At 45.1% G+C, this 22,977-nt stretch overlaps 1 protein-coding gene across 2 annotated transcripts in view; it reads right to left on the minus strand.

Annotated features, from left to right (window-relative positions):
* LOC121568851 (adhesion G protein-coupled receptor L1) overlaps nucleotides 1-22,977 on the minus strand; it is a 165,138-nt gene that overhangs the window by 33,916 nt on the left and 108,245 nt on the right. Inside the window, exons 3-5 of one of the 2 annotated variants that reach the window (XM_041879304.1) lie at nucleotides 10,818-11,031; nucleotides 9,409-9,518; nucleotides 2,538-2,552 (exon numbers count right to left, since the gene is read on the minus strand). In XM_041879304.1, the coding sequence (XP_041735238.1) occupies nucleotides 2,538-2,552; nucleotides 9,409-9,518; nucleotides 10,818-11,031 (339 nt within the window). The remainder of the gene's footprint in view (nucleotides 1-2,537; nucleotides 2,553-9,408; nucleotides 9,519-10,817; nucleotides 11,032-22,977) is intronic. The other variant, XM_041879305.1, reaches the window with a different exon arrangement.

The raw sequence follows: 22,977 nt of genomic DNA on the forward strand, positions 1-22,977 counted from the left end.
TTCAGTCAATTCACATGTCAATAGTAATAAAGGAATGGTGACAAGGAAAGGAATATGTAAGTCTATTAACACACAGACTACATATAGGAGAAGGGAGAGATGGAGTGAGGGAGAAGACACTACAGTCAGTGTGTCTGTCTGTCTGTCTCTCTAGCTAGACTGAGTGTCCGTCAGTCAGACTGAGTGTTCGTCAGTCCGACTGACATTCACAGACCAGCTCCTGCAAACAACAGCAGAGACGCACGTCACCATAATCTGTCAATCATCCAATCAATGAATCAATCAATGAGGATTAGTTAATTAACAAAGGGACAAGGGGCAACACAATCTAAGAGTATTGTTAATTAATAAAAATTAGGATATAGAGGTAATCATAAATAGCAGTAGAGTTGAAGCGAGGATAGAGGGAGGAAGAGGAGGGGTCTCTAGGTCACATGATCACTGGGAGGAACGGAGGTAAATGTGGGTCAAAAACAACAACAACAAGGTGGATCAAGAGGTGTAGGAGGAAGAGGAGGAGGAAGAGGAGGAGGAGGGTTCGCTAAAGCTACCAGGCAGGGAGTAACACAATTGTGGTCGGTCGGTTGAGGGAAAAACAAGACATACAGGAACAATTAATGTCAATGAAAAGCCACATCCAGGCAGATGGATATGGGGCCATAAAGGAGTTAATGGCATTGCTACAGAGGTTAATCCCTTCAATCTATAATAACCTACATATCTATTTATCCAAGGAAATAGACAGTAAAGGGTACTAGTCAAGACTGATGTGTAACGGTGTTGTGGGCGGGGGCATCTTAAAGGTCAAGGGTAAGATTAGGAGAGTCTTGGGCTGAGACATTCCCTATATAGTGCACTACTTTTGACCAGAGCCCTGTTGTGCACTGTGTGGGGAATAGGGTGCCATTTCAGACACAACCTGGGAGATTAAATGACCCTTTTGAGGCGGCCCTAATGGTGCCTGTTCCCAGTGGCGTCAATACTCTTCCTTCCTCTAACCTTGGATTGAGCCCTGCATCCCCTGCAGTGCTCTTTGTAAGCTCTGTGATTGGGAGACCAGTGACTGATTGGCTCTTTAGAGACTACCATCCCCCTAGTGAACAGAGCAGCCATTACACAGAGATGCTAACTGGGACTGTACCACCTACTGTGGCACCCCTCTGAATCCATACAGACATGCTGTATGAAGGGAAGACTAGCTGACTTCTACTGATAAGGAGGGGTGACTGACGGCCAAATCAGGACACACAGGGGGGTCGCAGTGCAACGAAAGGAAGAAAAAGCAGTGATAAGAGCAAATGGATAAAGAGGGGAGAGAGAAAATAGGAGGAGGAGGCAAAGAAGGAGAGGAAATCTGAGGAGGGCTCAGAGAACCAGCGGCTACTTGTGATGAAACGATGAAAGATCTGAGAGGTAGAAACTGAGCCAAAAGAACTGAACTGAATTTAAAGCCGTTTGAGTGAGAGAGAGAGAGAGAGAGAAAGAGAGTGGACACTGAAGCACCTGGAAATGGGAGAAACTGCTTGACGAGGGACAGACCCATGTCACATGATCAGGGAGAAACTTTGGCCAGTGTCATTCTGAATACCAATGTCTTTTTGAGTTGAAAATAAAAATAAAAAAATAAGTAAGATTTGCCCTGAAGGAAGGAAAAATGAAAGGGGGAAGGAAGAAACAAAGAAAGAGAAAGGGAGGCAGAGAGAAGAATATAAAACAATGTGGAGAAGAGAGGAGAGGAGGAAGAGGAGGAGTCAGTTGTATCTGGAGGGAACCAATTAGAGATAGGGACAAATTAATAATTGCAAACAATAGAAAAATTGTTAAATTATACTTAATGAGATGGAGTGAGAACTGCAGGGTCAGATGGAGAACTATGTCAGTATGAGTAGTCAGGTGGCTGTGGTCCAACGTGGACACGTTGGGGAGAGGAGAGATAGGTTTACAGTGAATGGGAGAAGAGAAGAAAAGGTTTACTGACCATGATGTGGTATGAATGTACACAATGTTATCTGTCTGTAAGTATGTGAATGGCCACCTGCATGTAGATTGTATAGTGGTAAAACCATGACATAAGAATAATCTCTCTTTTTGTCTCTCTCAGAAATTGTTAATGGACCTCCAGAGTGGTCAGCTGGTTTGTGTGTGTGTGCGTGTGTGCGTGTGTGCGTGTGTGTGTGTGTGTGTGTGTGTGTGTGTGTGTGTGTGTGTGTGTGTGTGTGTGTGTGTGTGTGTGTGTAGGTCAGGCTGGTGTCATCAGAGGCAAGGAGGAAATCTGGAAGGATCTTAGAGTCTTGGTTATAATCCAGAAAGAGAGAAAGAGAGGGAGAGAAAGAAGGAGAGTGGAGGGATATCAACATCAAACATGACCACTAGACAAGGTGCTGGGTTAGGAAGGCGTATGAGGGGAGGAGAGGAGACGAGGGAGGAGGAGGAGGAGGAGGAGGAGGGAGGAGGAGGAGGAGGAGGAGGAGGAGGAGGAGGAGGAGGAGGAGAAGGAAGGGGCGAGCTGTGGTTTTTATGTTCATTGTGGTCTTTACCTTTTTGATCCACTTCTATTCAAGCATCGGAAAAAAGAGAAAGAGAGAGAAAGATAGGGAGAGAGAGAGAAAGACAGGGAGAGAGAGAGAAAGACAGGGAGAGAGAGATAGAGAGAACAAGAGAGAGCAAAGAGAATGAAAGAAAAACAGGTGCAGGAAAAAAGACAAAATTGAGATTAAATAAAATGCTATCCTTTCTGTCTTTTCTTTAAGCATGTTATTTGTTCTGTGTTACGGTTGGCTACTCAAGGAAAGGATGGCGACTCAAATGAAAAATGTGGAGGGAAAATGGCCTGACCTCGGTTTAACTCCATTTCCATTCCATTAACCCAATAATCCCCAACAAACCACACATACATGTACTTAACCCGACCTCGTGTTTTTACGTCTTAGGATCCCACCCCTCCCTCCCTCCCTCCCTCTTTCTTTATCTCCTTCCAAACTCCAGCTCCTGTGTCCTGTCAGGGAGAGAAAAACACATCTATGTTCCTGAAGAATCTTCTTTGGAAGCAGCTGTGGGAAAAATAGGGCTAGATAGAGGGATGGAGAGACGTGAGGGTGATGAGGAAAGTGGCCCAGTGTGTGGGGTGTGTTGTGGCCTTGCAGGGGGTTCACTGTGCCTCTCGTCTAGCCCCTCTCCAGGGTTACAGGGTCTACATTGAACCTGTCTTTTAATCCCAGGAAAGTGGCGCTGCGTCTGACTGCGCTCAGTACGCCAAATCACGGAGCTCAGCTACAGAACCCCGCAATTCGCTCAATCCATCGACCAGCCAATCAATGGGGAGCAGCTTGCTCGCCGGGATCAGATGCACTCATCAAAAGAGAAGGAAGTAAGAAAGAGAAGGAACAAAGAGAGAGAGAGGAAAGAAACAGAGGGATTGAGTGACGAAAGGAGGAGAGACAGATGAAAGTAAAGCGAGAGAGAGAGAGAGAGAGAGAGCACAGACAGCACAGAGTCTGAGACATGGCCCTGTCTTTTGGTCTACACCAAACACTAATCGCTAGCCAGTGTGTTGAGCCTCTATGACGCTTTGGCTGACATAAGCAGTTAAAACAGTTTGTAAGGCAGCTTTCCATAGACATCGCTCATTGTGGCTGACGAATGAGTGGTGTGTGTGTGTGTGTGTGTGTGTGTGTGTGTATGTATGTGTGTGTGTGTGAGAGAGAGGTGTGTGTGGTTCTTCCCTGCCACGTGGAAGGAGACTTATCATCGACATGTGTCTGGCGTGTTGCTGCCGCTGAACGTGTGAATGCCGTGTGAAGCCTTTGGGTCCCTGGAGAGCCTCGCCATGTGAAGTCATCACCTCTCTCGTCAATGGTACAACACGAGAAGTGTCTGTACTGGACACATTCCAGGAAAGACAGGAGAAGAGGAGGAGGAAGAGGAGGAGGAGGAAAAGAGAGAGAGAGAGAGAGAGAGAGAGAGAGAGAGAGAGAGAGAGAGAGAGAGAGAGAGAGAGAGAGAGAGAGAGAGAGAGAGAGAGAGAGAGAGAGAGAGAGAGAGAGAGAGAGAGAGAGATGCTCATGGCTGTAAACAGACACACAGTGGGCTGATGGGTAAAGTGGGGCCCTGCATGGTGCAGTGTGGAGGTTTGATGTGGCGTCTCTTTATGACAGTTATGTGTCAGACAGAGTCCAAGGGGGAGCAGGAGGTCCTTTACATAATGTTTCTGTGTGACCTGTTTTCTAAACACACACTACCTACAGGGAGATAACAAAATTGTGTGTGTTTGTGTGGCGGGTGAAGGAGTGGAGGAGAGATATTAGAATGAAGGAGAGATAGAGAGAACGAAAGACTGAAGCAGAGAAATTAGAATGAATGAGAGCGGTAGAGAGAGAGATAGAGTCCTAATAAAAGAGGGATGAACTGCTTTGGTGATGAAGAGGAGAGAAGGAGAAGAAGAGAGGAAGATTTGATTCGTTGATATCCTCTGGTCCTTGTCTGCTGCTCTGTAAAGTAGCAAACACAAACACACACACACACACACACTGTGCATTGCAGGGTGTTAGTGTACAGTAGGGCCACCTGGGTCTCTGTGTGTCTGATTCATTCAGGCTCCATCGTAGGTCCCCTGGTGAGAATGAAAACCCAGGCACCTCCTCTGCTCAGCGCTGCTCTCCAGAACTCTATCAATTACCCCCTCTGCTAACGAGGCACAGCACGCTAATGAAGAGCTACATATACACGGACACCTGAGGAGCACTGCAGGACAAGCTTTCTGCTCCGCTCTCCTTCACCACGCTGCTGAGAAATAGCATGCCCTCTCTCCTCTCCTGCTGTCTCTTCATCCCTCTCTTTCTCTCTCGCTCTCCCTCTCTCTCTGCATTTTTCAGCATTTCTTCCAGGCTCGACCCAATCCTCCCATTTGTCATTCACCAAACATTTATGAGTCCCTAATGGTGTCCCTTTCTGACATATCAAAGCACTTCTCTCTCTTCCTCTCTGGAACGTGTCAAATTACAACACAATTACCCCTTCTCCTGACAAACACATCCAGACAAGTAAACTATAAGTTACAGAAGCTTTGTGTCCGGAAAGGCATTTATAATGAATACACGCCCCCGGAATACATTTCCGTGAATCAAATTCATAAACTGAAAAATGTCCGCAGTACACAGACCTAGTTGTGACTTCTAGACACATATAGAAGGACATTATACAGAAGGTAAAGCTACTAAACAGTATAGAGTAGCACAGTACATGATGGTGATTTAACAATTCAATTCTTCAGTTACCTGCACTGTTAATATTAACAAGATAAGTTGGCCAACTGATGGCAACAGCAGAAGGCCTGACTCTCCACTGAGTGTAATAGTCCTGGTCGTGTAGCATGGATATCCCCACTGGAAAGAGCATTAGGGATCAATAATGATGTAGTGCTACATTTACTGGGAGCAGGGACAGGAAGAGTTCCACTCTCCACTCTACATTTACATTGGTTCCTACATGCTTCGTCAACAACAGGTGTAGACTAACGCTACGGCCCCTTCCCAACAACACAGAGAGAAAGAAAATAGATCAATAATAGAAAAGGAATAACACGTAATAACAAAAGTAAGTATAAATACACAATAAGTAATGATAACTTGGCAATATACACGAGGTACCAGTACCGAGTCGATGTGAAGGGGTACGAGGAAATTTAGGTAGATATGTACATATAACTAGGAATAAAATGACTAGGCAAGATGAGATGAATCTACTGTTGTGTAGGATTTTTACTCCAGGAAATATATACACAGTATTGTATAGTACAGTATTAAATAGTGTTGTTTAATGAAGTGTGGTGAACTAGGAAATACATTTAGTGTGTAGTTAGTATAGTATAGTATAGTATAGTATAGTATGATATAGTATAGTATAGTATAGTATAGTATAGTATAGTATAGTATAGTATAGTATAGTATAGTATAGTATAGTATATTATAATTTATACAGTACACTCTGTATGTCTTAATATAACCCAGTTCTAAAGCAGGCCTTGACAGAGTGAATCTGTGGCTCTGTCACATCAGTTTGTCTTGCTCTGTTCTGCCCAGTGAAGACAAAGTGATGTCTCTGTAAGGGCTCGCAGGGTTTTTGGCACTGTGAGATATGACTTGACTTGTTGGCTGTTGTTATGTTCTGCTGGCATGCTCACACACCCAAACACACACCCTAACACACACACTAACACACACTAACACACACTAACATACACACTTACACACACACTAACACACACACTAACACACACACTTACACACACACTAACACACACACTAACACACACACTTACACACATACTTACACACACACTAACACACACACTAACACACACACTTACACACACACTAACACACACACTAACACACACACGTACACGCATACTTACACGCACATTAACACACACACTTACACACACACACACACACACACACACTAACACACACACTGGCCCAATCTTCTGAGTTCATCTGACAGTGCTGTGTTGACTCCGCTGTGTCGACTCTGCTTTGCCTGTCACCTCCATGTTTCAGGTGGCTGGTAACACAAAGCACTGTGTGACACGCACACAGAGGACCCTGTCACACACACTTGCACGCAAACACCCACATACTCACACATATACACAAGTGTCACGCCTACACGCATCATGCCAGCTGCCAACAGTGACCATTTAAACACCATCCCTCTATCCCTCACCCCTTAAGTAGAACCAACCAAACAAACAAACATATGTCACCCATAAAGACACCAAAACACCCTGCATTCCCAGTGAGCCATGAAAGATGGGGCATTACCAGAGCGATTAGCAGCAGCAAATTCAATTCATCTCTGCAGAGGGAGGCAGAGGGATAGGGGTAGAGAGCGGGAGGGACGCTACCCCCCTCTCCTGGTAATTAAGAGTAACCGAGTTAGTTGCCACTAGGTTTGGGATGAGATGAGGAGGACTGTAACACTGACTCTAATTCACTCAGGATCTATTTATATTCTGGTGGCAGAGCCCGACAACATGTAACGTGGTGTGGCGGAATGCGGTGCGGATGGGGAGAACTAACGTGTGTGTGTGTTTGCAAGTCTGGTCGGCACCGCAACCCATCCCTGAGGGAGAGGAGGAGACTGACGGAGGACTGTTCTAATTGGCTCGTCTTTTTCACTTCAGACAGCCAAGACTTTTCATCACGACGTGATCAGGTTCCAATTTTCTCAAACCCCCCTCCACCCTCCTTCCTTCAGATCCAATAAACAAGGTTTTTTAATAGAAGACGGGAATAGGAGAAATGCAAGTCAGCAGCTATTTAATAATCACTTTCAATTGGCTCCTGTGTGCAGTCAGAGGGAAAAGTCTGGTCTGTAATAAGAGAGAATAAGAGAGGAGGGAAGAGGAAACTATTTATTTATAATCCAGGACCAGATCACCACCTACCAACAAAACAACACCAGAGGAGAACCACATAATGTAGAACATAGCAACCAGGGGCCAGCCAACCTGACCACCACAACCAGTCAACCCAGGTCTCAGGGCTACATTCAGAGGGAGAGATGATAGAGGAGACTGGAAGAGGACATGATCTCACCCAAAGGCTGCAGGGCAAGAGAGAGAGAGAAGAAGAAAGATAACACAGACTAGAAAATCTTCCCCAACAGCAAAGGTCACATCTATTACTTTTCTTGCTGCGATGGTAACAGGACTCAACCCTGAACTACAGCATATATCTAGAGGCAGGTTAGCTGGGGGCCTGTGAGCGCTGAGCAGAGGAGGGTCAGAGTTAATCGTAATCTTAAGGGGGAACAGTCAGCCAGGTAGGACAGCTCCCCTAGAGGCCTGGAGGCCATGCTGTGCTTTGTATGGCACTTGGACAGTTGACAGTGGAGTGTTGGGACAACTCCTACAACCTGCAAAGAAAAAAGAAAGAGACAGCGGAAGATAAAGAAAGGGATGGAAAGAGATGGAGATCAATGGAGAGAGTGAAATGAGAGTAAAATGATACTAAAAAAGAGAGAGAATGAAAGAAATGTGGCAATGGATAAAGTAGAAGGTAAAGAGTTGTAGAAGAAGGGCATGAAACAAAGACAGAGAAGGTTGACAGAGAATGAGAGATGAAAAAGGGCGATATTGACATCGAGATATGTTGAGAGGAAGAGAGGAGTGTGAGATTCAGAGAGGAGGAATGAGAGTTGTTGACTTCGGCTTTGTTTTCTTCGGCTCCCTGAAGGAAAAAACATAGACATTCACCCACAGAGTATCTCTTACCCACCTTCCCTTCTTCCTTCCCATAGCCATCAATCAAGCCCCTCCCCCCTCCCCTGACTCCTACCACCCCCCACACCACACTTCTGTCTCTTCCCAGTGGAGGGGGGTTAGGCGGCTGCTCCCCCTGTAATACTCCTGTACAGTGAGAGGATCAATGCTGAGAGTAATAACACATGGGGAGGAGGAGGGGACACTGTCTGAGAAGAGATTTTCACATGACTGAGGCTCCACACAACACCATAATCCTCACCCTGTCTGTCTGTGTTCTTGTGTTCTTGTGAGTGTGCATGTTTTAGGGTTTGAGTGAGAGTGTGTGAGAGACAGTGTGTGTATGTATGTTTGTGTGTGCGTGCGTGCATGTGTATGAGCAACAGAGTGCGTGTGTAATGTGTGTGTACGTGTGTGTGTGTGTATGTCACACCTGGCACAGAGCTGCGAGCAGCACCCGAGGAAGCCGGCAGCCAGTTACCATGGGGATTTTGAAATGGGCATGTGGTCTAAAATAAGCCCTTTGCTGTTTGTGTTAACATTCCCATTGTGGCATGGCGACACAGACACACTCTCCTGCCTCCCAGTCTCACTGCGCCCAATTTTATTTTTTCTTGGAAATCAGAGGGACTGCTAAGGTGTTTGGCACCAGATAAAGCAAGCTAACAGGCCCGGGGGTCAACGTGTGTGTGAGTGTGGCAGTGTGTGTTACCACTATGATTGGCAATAAAGGCTGACCCCTCGCTGTAGTTGATGTGTGAAGTGCTTATCTGCCGTGGTGTTTGTGGAGCACCTTCCCTGTGTGAAAATCTCTCTCAGCCTCTGGAGCGTTGCACTGTCGATGGAGAAAAAGGGTTTAGTGCTGTGTGTGTGTAGGTGTGTGTGTGTAAGAGAGAGAGAGAGCAAGAGCGAGAGCGAGAGAGCAATGTGTGTCTGTCTGGTCTGGTCTTGGTCTGTTAGTTTGTGTGTGTGGCTGAGTGTGTGCGAGAGAGAGTCTGTGTGTGTGTGAGTGTGTGTGTGTTGGTGTGAATGCCAGTCAATTGTTGAGAGGGCTGAGGGGGGTTAGGTAGGGGAGAGGGGGGATGGGGGATGGGGGGTGGGGAAGGGGGTGAGGGGTGTGGGAGATGGGGGGTCTGGGTACTCACTGTAGGGGACACACTCGTACTGTATCTCCAGGTACTTGTAGGTCCCTGGGCAGGGGTCTGGGAACACATCGGACCCTGCCACCACCACACACTGGGTACGGTTATTACACCTGTCACACAGAGAGAGAGAGAGAGAGAGAGAGAGAGAGAGAGAGAGAGAGAGAGAGAGAGAGAGAGAGAGAGAGAGAGAGAGAGAGAGAGAGAGAGAGAGAGAGAGAGAGAGAGAGAGAGAGAGAGAGAGAGAGAGAGAGAGAGAGAGAGAGAGAGAGAGAGAGAGAGAGAGAGAGAGAGAGAGAGAGAGAGAGAAAAGCATGGGAACAGAGAAATAAAGATAGACAGAGGACAGAGAGGAGAGTGATGAGGACATTCAGAGAAAGACAAAAGAGACTAAAGAGAAGAGGCAGAAACATGTCCTTGGGGCTACGAAGAGACGGAGCCAATGGGTCGGAAGCGGGTCATTTCACACTAGACTAGATCATGTGACAGCTGGACCAGAGGGGAGGAAGCGACAGAGGGATGAGGGAGGAGGGAGGAAGAGGGTGAAGAGTGACATAAGAGTCTCCCTCCCCCAATGGTGTGTGAGTGGGAGCAATTAGAGGTGAGAGAACGGGGGGAACTAGTGCTGCTAAGACAGACACACACACACGCACACACACACAGAATGCACACACGGCAGGGAAATATTCATATGCACATTACACCAACATAATCGAAACAGCTCAATGTATGCTCCCTCATACTGTATACTCACACTCCCAGCATGCACACACACTTCCCGTTTCAGCACATAATCCTCCCTCCTCTATCCTCCTCTATCCAGCTTTAGCATCATTTCTCTCTTTCCGCTCTCTTTCTCGTTCATACTCCATTTATCTCCACGTCACTGCTGCACTGTCTTTATCTCCCCATCAGTGGTTCACTCTAAACCGCTCCCTCCCTCCATCCCTCCATCCCCACATCAATCCCCTTCAGATCTCTCCATCTCTCTATTTCTCTCTCTTTCTCTCTCTCCCTCCCTCCATCCCCACACCAATCTCCCTCTCCTCCTCCAGATCTGTCCATCGCTCTCTCCCTCTGTGCCTCCCTCCATCTCACCAGTAGCACCCTCTCCCTCCATTACGTGTGTGATGGATAGCAGGGCGAAGGCTGCCATTGATCGGCTCTATGAGGAGGCAGATGCTAAGCACAGCCGGAGCGCAGCTGCAGGCAGCCACACCACAAACACGTCTCTCACTACACACATACTGCATGCACTCGAGTTTACACACTAATAACACATAAGATGCAAAACAAGGAGGACAGAAAGACACACCCACCCTGGGTGTCCTATGTCTTCTTATTACACACCCACCTACCCACTCAACCCTCCCATCCCCCCACACATACCCTCCCACCCCCCCCACACGTACCTCTGTGACATGATCTTGAAGGCGTCAGGCAGGTAACACTGCACGTTCTCCATTTGGAAGGGGTCGGCGTCACAGATCTTGTCGTCCGTGCGGCCGTAATTGGCCGTCTCAATCATGATGACATCACTGCCAGGACAGCGCAGCTCGATGGGGTAACCCTCGCACGCCAGCTCTCTACGCATCAGGCCGAAGGGCATCGCTGACCGACTCAGAGCTACAGTAGAGAGAGAGAGAAGGAGAGAGAGAGAGAGAGAGAGAGAGAGAGAGAGAGAGAGAGAGAGAGAGAGAGAGAGAGAGAGAGAGAGAGAGAGAGAGAGAGAGAGAGAAGGAGAGCGAGTAAAAGAGAGAGAAGGAGAGCGAGTAAAAGAGAGAGAGAGATAGAGAAAGGGAGAATGAGAGAGAAGGGGAGAGAGAGAGAGAGAGAGAGAGAGAGAGAGAGAGAGAGAGAGAGAGAGAGAGAGAAGGAGAGCGAGTAAAAGAGAGAGAGAGAGAGAGAGAGAGAGAGAGAGAGAGAGAGAGAGAGAGAGAGAGAGAGAGAGAGAGAGGGAGAATGAGAGAGAAGGGAGAGAAAGAGAGGAAGAGAGGAAGAGAGAGAAAGAGAAAGTGTGTTATTGACAATGTAAGTGCATGGTATGAAATAGGAGGGAACTCATATAAACAAATGGCAGACAAAACCACTCTCTGTAGAATAACAGAAAAAACATAAAGATAATGGCTAGGTAGAGAAAATGGTGGTCATCATATCCAGTAGCAGAAAGACAGGGCCGAAGGGCAGAATGTGTATTTTTACATATCAATCAATCAATCAAATTGTATTTATAAAGCCCTTTTTACATCAGCAGATGTCACAAAGTGCTATACAGAAACCCAGCCTAAAACCCCAAACAGCAAGCAATGCAGATGTAGAAGCACATAGCAGCTAAAAACAGAGTGTAGCCAGCCTCATAGACAGAGAGTGCAGGTGGATGTTGGATCCTAAAAGAGCACTTCCAGACCAGGACTGCCTCCCAAATGGCACACATTTTTTAAATAGGGAATTTGCCATTTGGGACACACCCCAGCTCTCCCAATCATGATATTTACCCACTTTGAGAGGCAAACTGTTAAACTTTCTGGCTTGTTCCATTAACAGACTCCCACACACACAGCTAGCAGCTCAACCCCTACCACTCGGACACGCACGCGTCTGACGCACAGCTCTGAAATAGAATGTCCTTACTTCACGTCAGCCTTCCAGCCAACGTCAACATTACACCTGGGTAGGGAGGACCTCCATAAGGAGAGGGGGAAGGAGGGAGGGAGAGCGGGAGAGGAGCAGACAAGAAAATAAATAGAACAGAGAAGAGAAGAGGGCCTGAGAGAGGGAGAGAGAATCTCACCCTAGCCTCAGCCAGGGCCTTCTCTCTGTTCGAGGGCTGGCAGGCCCCTAGGCTCCCTCCCCCTACCTGTGTCGTCTGTCCGTTTGCCATTTGTACGCCCACTCCATGTAATCAGAAGACTGAGAGGACAGCTAGGAGAGAGAGAGCTGGCACGGCGGACAGAGAGAGGGGGCAGCCAGGGCATCGGGGGTTAATCGCTGTGCCAGGGCTGAGAGGGCTACAGAGAAGCACAGAGAGACACTCTCCCTCTACTCCATCGCTCTCTCCCTCTCCTCCATCCCCCTCTCCATCTCTCTTCATCTGCACAAGTAGGCTTTCTAACGGCCTCTGCATTCAGACCTTCAACAAATTCAGCCCTACTCAGCTCTCCACAAAATGGCTGCAGCCTCGGCATGTACTCCAGTAGATAAGCTCCAAAAAAAAGAACATATTGTTACATTTGGCATAGAAGAATGCAAATTGACGTACTTGTATAATTTTTTCGCATTGAACAAAACCTGATATAGTGCCATTTCATCAGAGCCTTGGGCCGGCATGTAGCGCCCCCTAGAGGTCAACGGTGAAGAGTAGGAATATGTAAAAAGGCTAAAAAGCAAGAATGTTGTTAAAATGTGGTCAACCAGGCTGTTGATATGTCAGTAAAATGTACTATGGGGTAAAAATATGGTAAATGATTGTTTTATTAAAAAAAAATATTTGGTGAAATATATTATTGCATTTTTGTCATAACACTATATTATGCAACATAAATTGGTTAAACAATACTTCATGCCCCTTGAGGTAAATGAATCAATATTCATAGTAAAGATCGCCTATAAAATAATTCCTTTAATAGTAATAAAAACTGCACTCAAATTGTCACATATCTCAAATTGTAGTCTGAACATGTGGAAAACATGATGGAAGAACATCGATCATTTGAAATGTAAGACAACTATTTTGGGGGACATTGTACTATATACCACCCAGAAACACATTCATTTAGATTTAATTAAATATTCATGTTTGGACACAAAAAAATATCATAGTTTGCCGTCAGTCCTCATATAAAGGGATACTGTGAGATTCTGGCAATTGTGCTACTTACCCAGAGTCAGATGAACTCGTGGATACTATTTAAATTGTATGTCTCTGTGTGAAGTATGAAGGAAGTTAGAGGTAGTTGTACGAGCCAACACTAACTAGTGTTAGCACAACGACTGGAAGTCTACAGCTACATATGGTCATGGAACAAGAGATGTGCTTTTTGTCCTGGTGAACCCCGTATTAAAAACTAAGCATAGCCTCCCCTCCCCTCAATAATAATAATATGCCATTTAGCAGACGCTTTTATCCAAAGCGACTTACAGTCATGTGTGCATACATTTTTACATATGGGTGGTCCCGGGGATCGAACCCACTACCCTGGCGTTACAAGCGCCATGCTCTACCAATTGAGCTACAGAGGACCCTCAATGAAAGCTGGGATTGTATCCTGCCCAATGCATTCACCAAGTAGCCAAGCCTATCAATAAAGGATTTTGCTCTTGAGACTGCCTTGAAATAAATCTTAATCACCAAAGCTTTTTTTAAAGATCACGTTTGGGAGCAGCAAAACAGTGTGTCCATACGCCCATCATGGAATGAGAAACGCGATGATGCCGGTGACCCTCGTATTTAGAAACATTGAAATTGTTTACCTTTAACATTTGCTTGTTAGGGGTTCAAGCAGCGAAGCGATAAAATTATAAAATGAGCACCTTCCTGCTGAGGAGATATGGTTGCAGCCTGGAGCAAAACAATATACCATCCTTGCATTTTCATTCGAGCTGGTAAGCAAAAAGCTAACTAAGCTAACTAGCTTTTTGGCGGACTAGTGTAGCGTAGACTAGTTTGCATGGTCGGCGTAGTGATGTGAAAATGCTTGCTACTAATATTGAAGTTCAATTTCTCTGACACTTAGTGACTCGTTAGCAAATAAAGGTCATGTTAACTGACTGATATCATCTCATAGAACAAAACGTATAAGATCTCCTAAGCCTGTGTTAACCTCAGACCTTATTTTCAGCGTATATCCCCAAAACCCCATTATTCCCCATACATTTCCCCAATAGGAATGGCAAACGAACCAGAGATAGAAAATGATACTTAATTTCCTGTTTTTAGGACTACAAGCTGGCAAGCGCTATTGTCGACTGTCTAGTGCGCTGCGCTATAACTCGTCATGGGTTGAATCCCGGCCAAAGACCCATTTCTCTTTTCATATATTTTATTAAGACAAAACATGCAAGCTTTGTATTTAATTCACCACTTTGAAAGTGAGAATATCTCAATTTTACTTTGATTTCTGATGGTTTATCATCATTGTTGAGATTGTTGCATTGTTGCGACTACATCAGGTTTTGTTAAGTGCGAATTTCAATGCTTCTATGCCAAAGTGAATAATCTTGGAGCTTATCTAGTGAACTAACAATCAGAGCTCAGAGGCAGAGGGACTAGAGTTGGCAGGGGAGCTCTCCCTGGTGATGAAGGACAGCCAGTACAAACGTGTGGAGCTTTCCACTACCATCTAGACAGACAACTGCTGTCCATGGTGCTGAAGGAGGATGACGAGAATACGTCTATAGAACTGCATTTGGAGAGCAATAACCATTGGAGTCTGGCTATGGTTTGTGCTACATCAGACAAAGCTAGCAATGCATTGTGACTGCAAAGTCTATGGGAGGGAACTGTCCATGGAACTGAAAACAGAGTGATAGGTAGTGATAGGCTCTTTACAACATTGAATCGACAGAGGGAACATTTCACACATTAAGTCTGTCCCTTTCTCTGATCGGTCCCATTTTCTCAACTTACCTCAGTCCAAGCTAGCTATCTCCAACCAACCAGATCGGACATGAGAGCTTTAAAAATAAGCTGCTCTCCTCACCCACTTAGCCCTCTTATACTCCCCTGACCAGACTGTATTAGCAGTTGAGAAAGGCTGGAATGCCGAAAAGCTGGGTTCTATGCTGGCTATTTGATATAAAACAGAGAAATGAATGAAAAATAACTGAATTAACCTTATAGTGGCTTATATAAGGATGTGCTCTCCCCTTATTTGAGGAGATATAATACATCTAAATGAATGAAAAATGACTGAATAAAGCCTATTTACAGGCTGTATTAGAGACTAGACTAGGAGACACTGTCTCTTCTGTCTTCTCTCAGTGCTGGAACACACAGAACAGAACAGAACAGAACAGGCCTGTTTTCCTGCCTGCAACTGATGATGAGGCTCTGGGTGCATTAGATTTCAGTATATCCATTCAGGAAATGTGCCTATAAGGGTCTATGTCAATGTCAGTCATTTACAGAGATGCTGTGCAGCTCCAGCTACATGACTCACTGCATTGAGACTAGCTCATATTTCTAAATGCCACCCATTCATGCAGCTGCATCACTTGGGTAATGTTGTGTCAGTGTGTAACTAAGGACATTAAGGCTGAATAGCCAGATCAAATTTATTTAAAATCCTTTATGCCTCACCAGCGTAATATTTCTTCGTAACGGCCTTATAAAAACACACCGGACAAAGACGGCATAAACACATTCATAGGAACACAGATGGTTCACACTCTCTCTGCATAGTCGCCCACGCACACACACACACACACACACACACACACACACACACACACACACACACACACACACACACACACACACACAAACACACAGAGACAGACAGACAGACACATGCACACGCAATTGGACACACACACACACACAGTGGTGTAAAGCACTTAAGTAAAAAATACTTTCAAGTACTACTTAAGTCGTTTTCTGGGGGTATCTGTACTTTACTTTACTATTAATATTTTACATTTACTTCACTACATTCCTAAAGAAAATAATGTACTTTTTACTCCCTACATTTACCCTGACATCCAAAAGTACTCGTTACATTTTGAACTGGCCAATTCACGCACTTATAAAGAGAAAATCCCTGTTCCTCCCTACTGAATCTGATCTGCCGGACTCACTAAACACAAATGCTTCGTTTGTAAAATAATGTCTGAGTGTTGGAGCATGCCCCTGGCTATCTGTTAAAAAAACAAGAAAATCGTCCCGTCAGGTTTGCTTAATATAAGGAATCTGAAATTATTTATACTTTTACTTTTGATACTTAAGCATATTTAAAACCAAATACTTTTAGACTTTTACTCAAGTAGTATTTTACTGGGGGACTTTTACTTGAGTAATTTTCTATTAACGTAACTTTACTTTTACTCAAGTATGAAAATGTGGTACTTTTACCACCACACACACGCACGCACGCACGCACACACACACACACACACACACACACACACACACACACACACACACACACACACACACACACACACACACACACACACACACACACACACACACACACACACACACACACACACACACACACACACACACATACACACACACACACACACACACAAACACACACACACACACACACACACACAAACACACACACACACACACACCCACACACACACATCTCTGACACAGTAGGACTAGTGTGTAGTGTCAGTGTATGGTCCTGTTCACCTAGGATCCCTGTGGTGTAAGTACACACCTCCATACCGCTGGCCAGCGATTAGATCATTACACAGTGGTGATCAGGAGAGCAGAACTGAGCCAGACCACAGGACTCCAGACCCCATTCCCCTCATCACACTGTAGACATTATACAGAACAGAATGGAAACGGGACATTAACCCATACTGGGAGGCCACATCAAAGGGTAAACATAGCCTTATATAGTTAAAAGCCATATATACGTTCATATTCTACCAAGAAACACAATACAACTTCCTGTTCATAGACTTCCATATACTCTCTTATTCTGTCTGTTTCTGCCATAGCGTCATTCTGATTGAGAGTTTGACTTGCTAAGATCAGGGTGAATTCCATTTGAACTCAATAAAGAAGTCAATAAAGAAGATGTGTTTAAATTACATTCATAGATTGAACATTTTATTTTATTTGGGGCTACTTCAGTTCATGAATTGAAATGGAATGGACCACCCCACAACCCTGATACATACAGTAAAGTTTAGTAGTCATTCAATAGACCTATGATTATGTGGAAATGTGATTAAAAAGACGACGGAGAGCAGATTTTATCAACGAGTGTGTGTGTGTGTGTGTGGGTGGGGGAGGGGGGTGGTGTGCATGCACGTGTGCGTGCACATGTGTGTGTGTGTGTGTGTGTTTGTGTGCAAGCGCATGTGAGTGTGTGTGTGTCTACGAATGTGTAAATATGTGGGTCTTCTGGGGGTTAGATGTGATAAGCTAGGCTACAGGATAAGTGTGTCATTCACTCTGCAGGAATCCATCAATGGTTATGGGCCTCTCCGGCCAAATACACAGTCACTTATCTCTTTCTGTAGGCACAGTTATCAGATTTGAATTGGAGCGTCTCTCACAGCAACCACACAACAAAGGTTGGATTAAAAACAATGCTACACGACACAGTGTGATCAATGACTTACATCCTGTAATGTGCACTCCCACACAATGAGTGTACAGTTAACTGGCTGGTGGATGAGAGTAGTGTAGAGTTTTTACATTAAAGTCCATTATCCATACATATAAAGAAAAGACATACAGTATAGCTGACAAAACAACATGTTAGCACAGAACAATGTACATAGAAAACACACTTAAATACACACAGAAATACCCTTGACCTTCCAAATATGCACGCACAAACACACACACACACCAGGTGGGTGAGGGGGATGTCATGTTACTCCAATGCAGCTGGTGTGAGTGAGGATCAGACTGGTGGCTCCATAATGGGACCAACATACTAATGAAGAGGGGAGGAGAGAGAGAGAGTCTGATTGGATTTGACTCATTATCCTAACAGTGTAATTAAAGCCTTGGGGTGCAGAGGGGAGCGGGTCACTATAGGTCTCTCAGATAATACAGTTTTTGCCCATTGCTTACACACTAAAACCGAATGCTTAGACCAAAGCCTCAATACCTAAACTTCTTGTAGCATACCTTAAACACAGTGTAACCATAGCTTAAACACAATGTCAACTTTGCACTTTGTTTGCAATTCTGTAACACACTTATTGCGAAACACTACACACGTTTTCTTACATTAGACACTTTGTTCAAAAACGAAATCACCTGTTATCATTGGGAAAACACTCTGTTCAAAATGCAAAACTCATCTGGCAATTGTATGCACTTACATACACACCTGAAAACACTTGCACAGAAAACAGAACACCAATCAGTCTGAGCCTTAGCACTACAAATAGGCCTCAGGTAAGCAATTTTTAGAACTTTGCAAGCATGGAGGCAATAAGAGTCAGAGTAAGAGGAGGACAAAGAGAGAGAGGAGTCGGATGTGGAAGAGGACGTGGAAGAGGACGAGGACCAGTGCGGAGACGTATATCAGATGACATCAGGGCTACTCTGGTGGACCATGTGATAAATCATGGCCTGTCCATGAGGGAGGCTGGGCAAAGAGTCCACCCTAACCTCAGTCGCTACACAGTAGCATCGATAATAAGGACATTCCGACAGGAGAACAAGTATATCTTCAAGTTTCTACTCCAGACTGTACCTACTGTATGTGTCACATGATTCTGTATCATATTACAGTATTACTGTACTAACTATACTATACAAAAATGGGTAGTGCTGTGAAGTACTGTATATGTAAAGGAATACCATTGTGATGTTGCAGTACTGTGTACAGTTTGAAAGTACAGTATGTGAAAAATAACCTAACCAATGACATCTTGTGGTGGCAATTTCTACATAATGGTTGGACGACCTCCTCAAGGTGGAAGGGAACGGCTCTTCACTCAACAACAAGAGCTTGCCATCATTGAAATGGTGCGAGAAAATAATGCAATCTGACTTCGTGAGTTGCAACAACGCATAATTGCAAATGGAAATGAATTCAACAATATCAACAGGATCAGCATTTCTACACTAAGTCGCATCATACAGAAACATAACTTCAGAATGAAGCAGCTGTACAGGGTGCCATTTGAGAGGAACAGTGTCAGGGTCAAGGATCTGCGCCATGATTATGTGCAGGTATGTGTCACTTTACTTTACATACTATATATTGTGATGTGGGAATGAGGGTTTATGCTGCCACCTGCCCTGCCTGTAGCTTGTAGTTTTTGTCTATACTCACCCAACTCCAGCCCCTACTTGTGTGAAAATATAGACATTGTAGTTACTGTATGTGTTTTCAGTAACACTATTCAATATTTTCTGTTACAGACAGTTCTGGAGTTTGATGCCGTCGAACTGCCGCATGAGTTCATCTACGTGGATGAGGCAGGATTCAATCTGGCCAAAACCAGGCGTCGGGGCCGTAACGTAGTTGGACAAAGGGCTGTTGTAAATGTCCCTGGGCAGCGTGGGGAAATATCACCTTGTGTGCTGCAATTAGTGTCCAAGGGATCATGCCACTCTAGGTCCCTACAATACAGGAAAGGTCATTGCATTTCTAGATGCACTACATGCAGTTGTGCAGGACAGACTACAGCAGCCCAGGTTTGTTGTCATCTGGGATAATGTTAGTTTCCACCGGGCTGCTCTGGTCCGAGATTGGTTCAACAACCATAATCATTTCACAGTTTTATACCTGCCCCCTTACAGCCCCTTTCTAAATGCAATCGAGGAATTCTTTTCAGCGTGGCGGTGGAAAGTATATGATCGGCAACCACATGCCCGCATGACTCTTCTGCAAGCAATGGAAGAGGCATGTGGAGACATTGAGGTGGGATCAATCCAAGGGTGGATTCGGCACACAAGGCGATATTTTCCCCGATGCCTAGCCCGCGAGGACATCGCCTGTGATGTTGACGAGGTCTTGTGGCCAGATCCGAACAGAAGGCGTGATCCATAAGCCCCCCGCCCCCCACCACACACGCACACACACACAAAACAAGTATATGTTTTTTCCCCCAATAGCAATTTATCCAGTAATTGTCTTGTTTTTTTACTTTTGTTTTGTTGCTAAATTTGATGTTAAGAATTTCTGTAAGAATGTTTGTTTTTTTGTAAAAACTTTTTGTAAATACTGTTTGATTACTGCAGAAATTCTACTTTTGAGTTTTACAGAAGACAATGACAATAAAATGACAATAAAAATAGAAACACAAAGACTGCCGTGTTTTATATAAAGCCCATCAGTGTGTTGCTAGTGATATGAAAGAGTAATTCAAATGTTGCTTGTGTGTATGTTTTTTTTGCAAGAATTTCATTTTTAGAAAGGAGTGTTAAGTTTTGATTGCAGTGTTTCATTTTGGCATATATGTGAGTTGTTAATCTCCAAGTGCTATGTCTGATTGGCTTGTGTGTTGAGTTTTGACATAATGAGCCAAATTCTGCAAAAAGTGTGTAAGCAATAGGCAAAAACTGTAACACAGACACAGTGACTCAGATGCTGACACTGCAAAAACACAGACACCCAAGGCCATTGACAGATGGAAGGGCGGGCGGGCAGACAGACAGAGACAGTCAAGGAGAGATTTAAATAAACTCAGAGATCTAAACAAATTGGAATAGATCAAACTTTCTGACGTTATCTACATTTTTACATTTACATTTTAGTCATTTAGCAGATGCTATTATCCAGAGCCACTTACAGTAGTGAGTGCATACATGTTGGTACTTTTTCACATTTTCAAATGTTTAAACCATTTTTGATTTTGGTACTACACATAAGACTCTTTCAAAGTCAAACATCTCATCAAGCATTTGGGAATCAAATTGAAAGCAGCTTTATTTTGACCTTGGGTGGGTTGCCACTGACAGACATTCTGTCTCTGTTAATTTTTTGGGACTGATTCAGGGTGAACGTCTGGCCTTCCAGGCAGACACTAGACAGACGCTGTGATGGTGTGTGTGTGTGTGTGTGTGTGTCTCAGTGTCTGCCATTGAGCCTCTTTAGGAGATTATAGGACCCCAGGCCCCAGGACTGACTGCCTGGCTGGCTGGGCCTCCATGTGATCAGCCTCTCTCAGCCCTTTTGTCTGTCTGGCTGGCTGGGCCTCCATGTGATCAGCCTCTCTCAGCCCTTTTGGCTGTTCCAGAGCTCATCATCTCCTAATCACCCTGCTGCTCATTAGCATTAGCACTGTAGCCTACCGTCTTAGTTAGTATAATACGGGAGAGTAACGCCTAGTTAGCATTAGCACTGTAGCCTACAGCTAATCTAGTTAGCATAATACTGCAGCCTAGACTAGAGCCTTAGTTAGCATTAGCACTGTAGCCTAGAGATAAGCTAGTTAGCATAATACTGCAGCCTAGACTAGAGCCTTAGTTAGCATTAGCACTGTAGCCTAGAGTTAAGATAGTTAGCATCTTACTGCAGCCTAAAGCCTTAGTTAGCATTGACACTGTAGTCTAGCCCTTCAGTTTTTCTAGTTTAGCCTCAGCCTAAAGTCTCTCATTACTTCTTGGTAGATCTTCCTGGTGAGGCTGTGTGTTACAGTCATTGATTAGAGGGGACAACTCTTAACATGGAGAGTGGGTGATCTTCCTTTCTTTAAATACATCATCTTTGTTAGCACATTAGCATAGTGCCTAAGCATAACCAGCATCACAGAAGAGCTCAGGCACAACGGCCACAGCTGTCACATCCAGCCTGCACTCAACCAGAGGAGTTGGAAGCTGGGAGGACCACAGGGCAACATGTAAACCTCGCTCCAGAGCCAGGCAAGGACAAGACAGGACGAGACGAGACAGGACGAGACGAGACAGGATGAGATGAGACCAGACTGAATGGGGAGTCACCAGTCATGCCATGGGGTCAAAACACAAAGCAGCGCAAAATGATACATATCCATTCTGAGCAAGCCTAGTCAACCAGAGAGAGAAAGAGAGAGAGAAAGAGAGAGAAGCCATCACGAAGAATGTAACAACAATGGACCTTTTTATATGCTGTAAAGACACAAGGTCAGAGAAACAAAGCAAAGGAGAAGAAAGAAAGAAGGAAAGAAAGACAAACCCTCTCCCTCAACTGTGAACAGTCATTTTCCTGAGCCTCTCCCCTCATCACAGCCCCAACACTCCAACTGAACCCAATTACTACACACACCAGAAAATTACATCACACACAGAGAGATGAAAAAACACACGGACACACGCGGGCAGACCTGCATGCACACACACACATATTCACACATGCACACACACACACTACTGCGCAAACTTTCCCTAACCCAACAATACATCCTCCACCCCTAGCTTCCCCGTCACAACGTACACACACACTCTAGCTAGGGACCTGACTCCAGCTCACATCCAGCTCCACTCTCCAGCTAGGGACCTGACTGCATCTCCACTCTCCAGATAGGGACCTGACTCCAGCTCAAATCCAGCTCTACTCTCCAGCTATGGAACTGACTCCAGCTAACATCCAGCTCCACTCTCCAGCTAGGGCCTGATTCCAGCTCTACTCTCCAGATAGGGACCTGACTCCAGCTCACATTCAGCGCCACTCTCCAGCTAGGGACCTGACTCCAGCTCACATCCAGCTCCACTCTCCAGCTAGGAACCTTACTCCAGCTCACACCCAGCTCCACTCTCCAGCTAGGGACATTTCTCCAGCTCACACCCAGCTCCACTCTCCAGCTAGGTACCTGACTCCAGCTCACATCCAGCTCCAATCTCCAGCTAGGGACCTGACTCCGGCTCCACTCTCCATCTAGGGAGATGACTCCAGCTCACATCAGGCTCCACTCTCCAGCTAGGGACCTGACTCCAGC

Source organism: Coregonus clupeaformis, chromosome 7 (assembly GCF_020615455.1).
Source record: "Coregonus clupeaformis isolate EN_2021a chromosome 7, ASM2061545v1, whole genome shotgun sequence".
Lineage (NCBI taxonomy): Eukaryota > Metazoa > Chordata > Actinopteri > Salmoniformes > Salmonidae > Coregonus > Coregonus clupeaformis.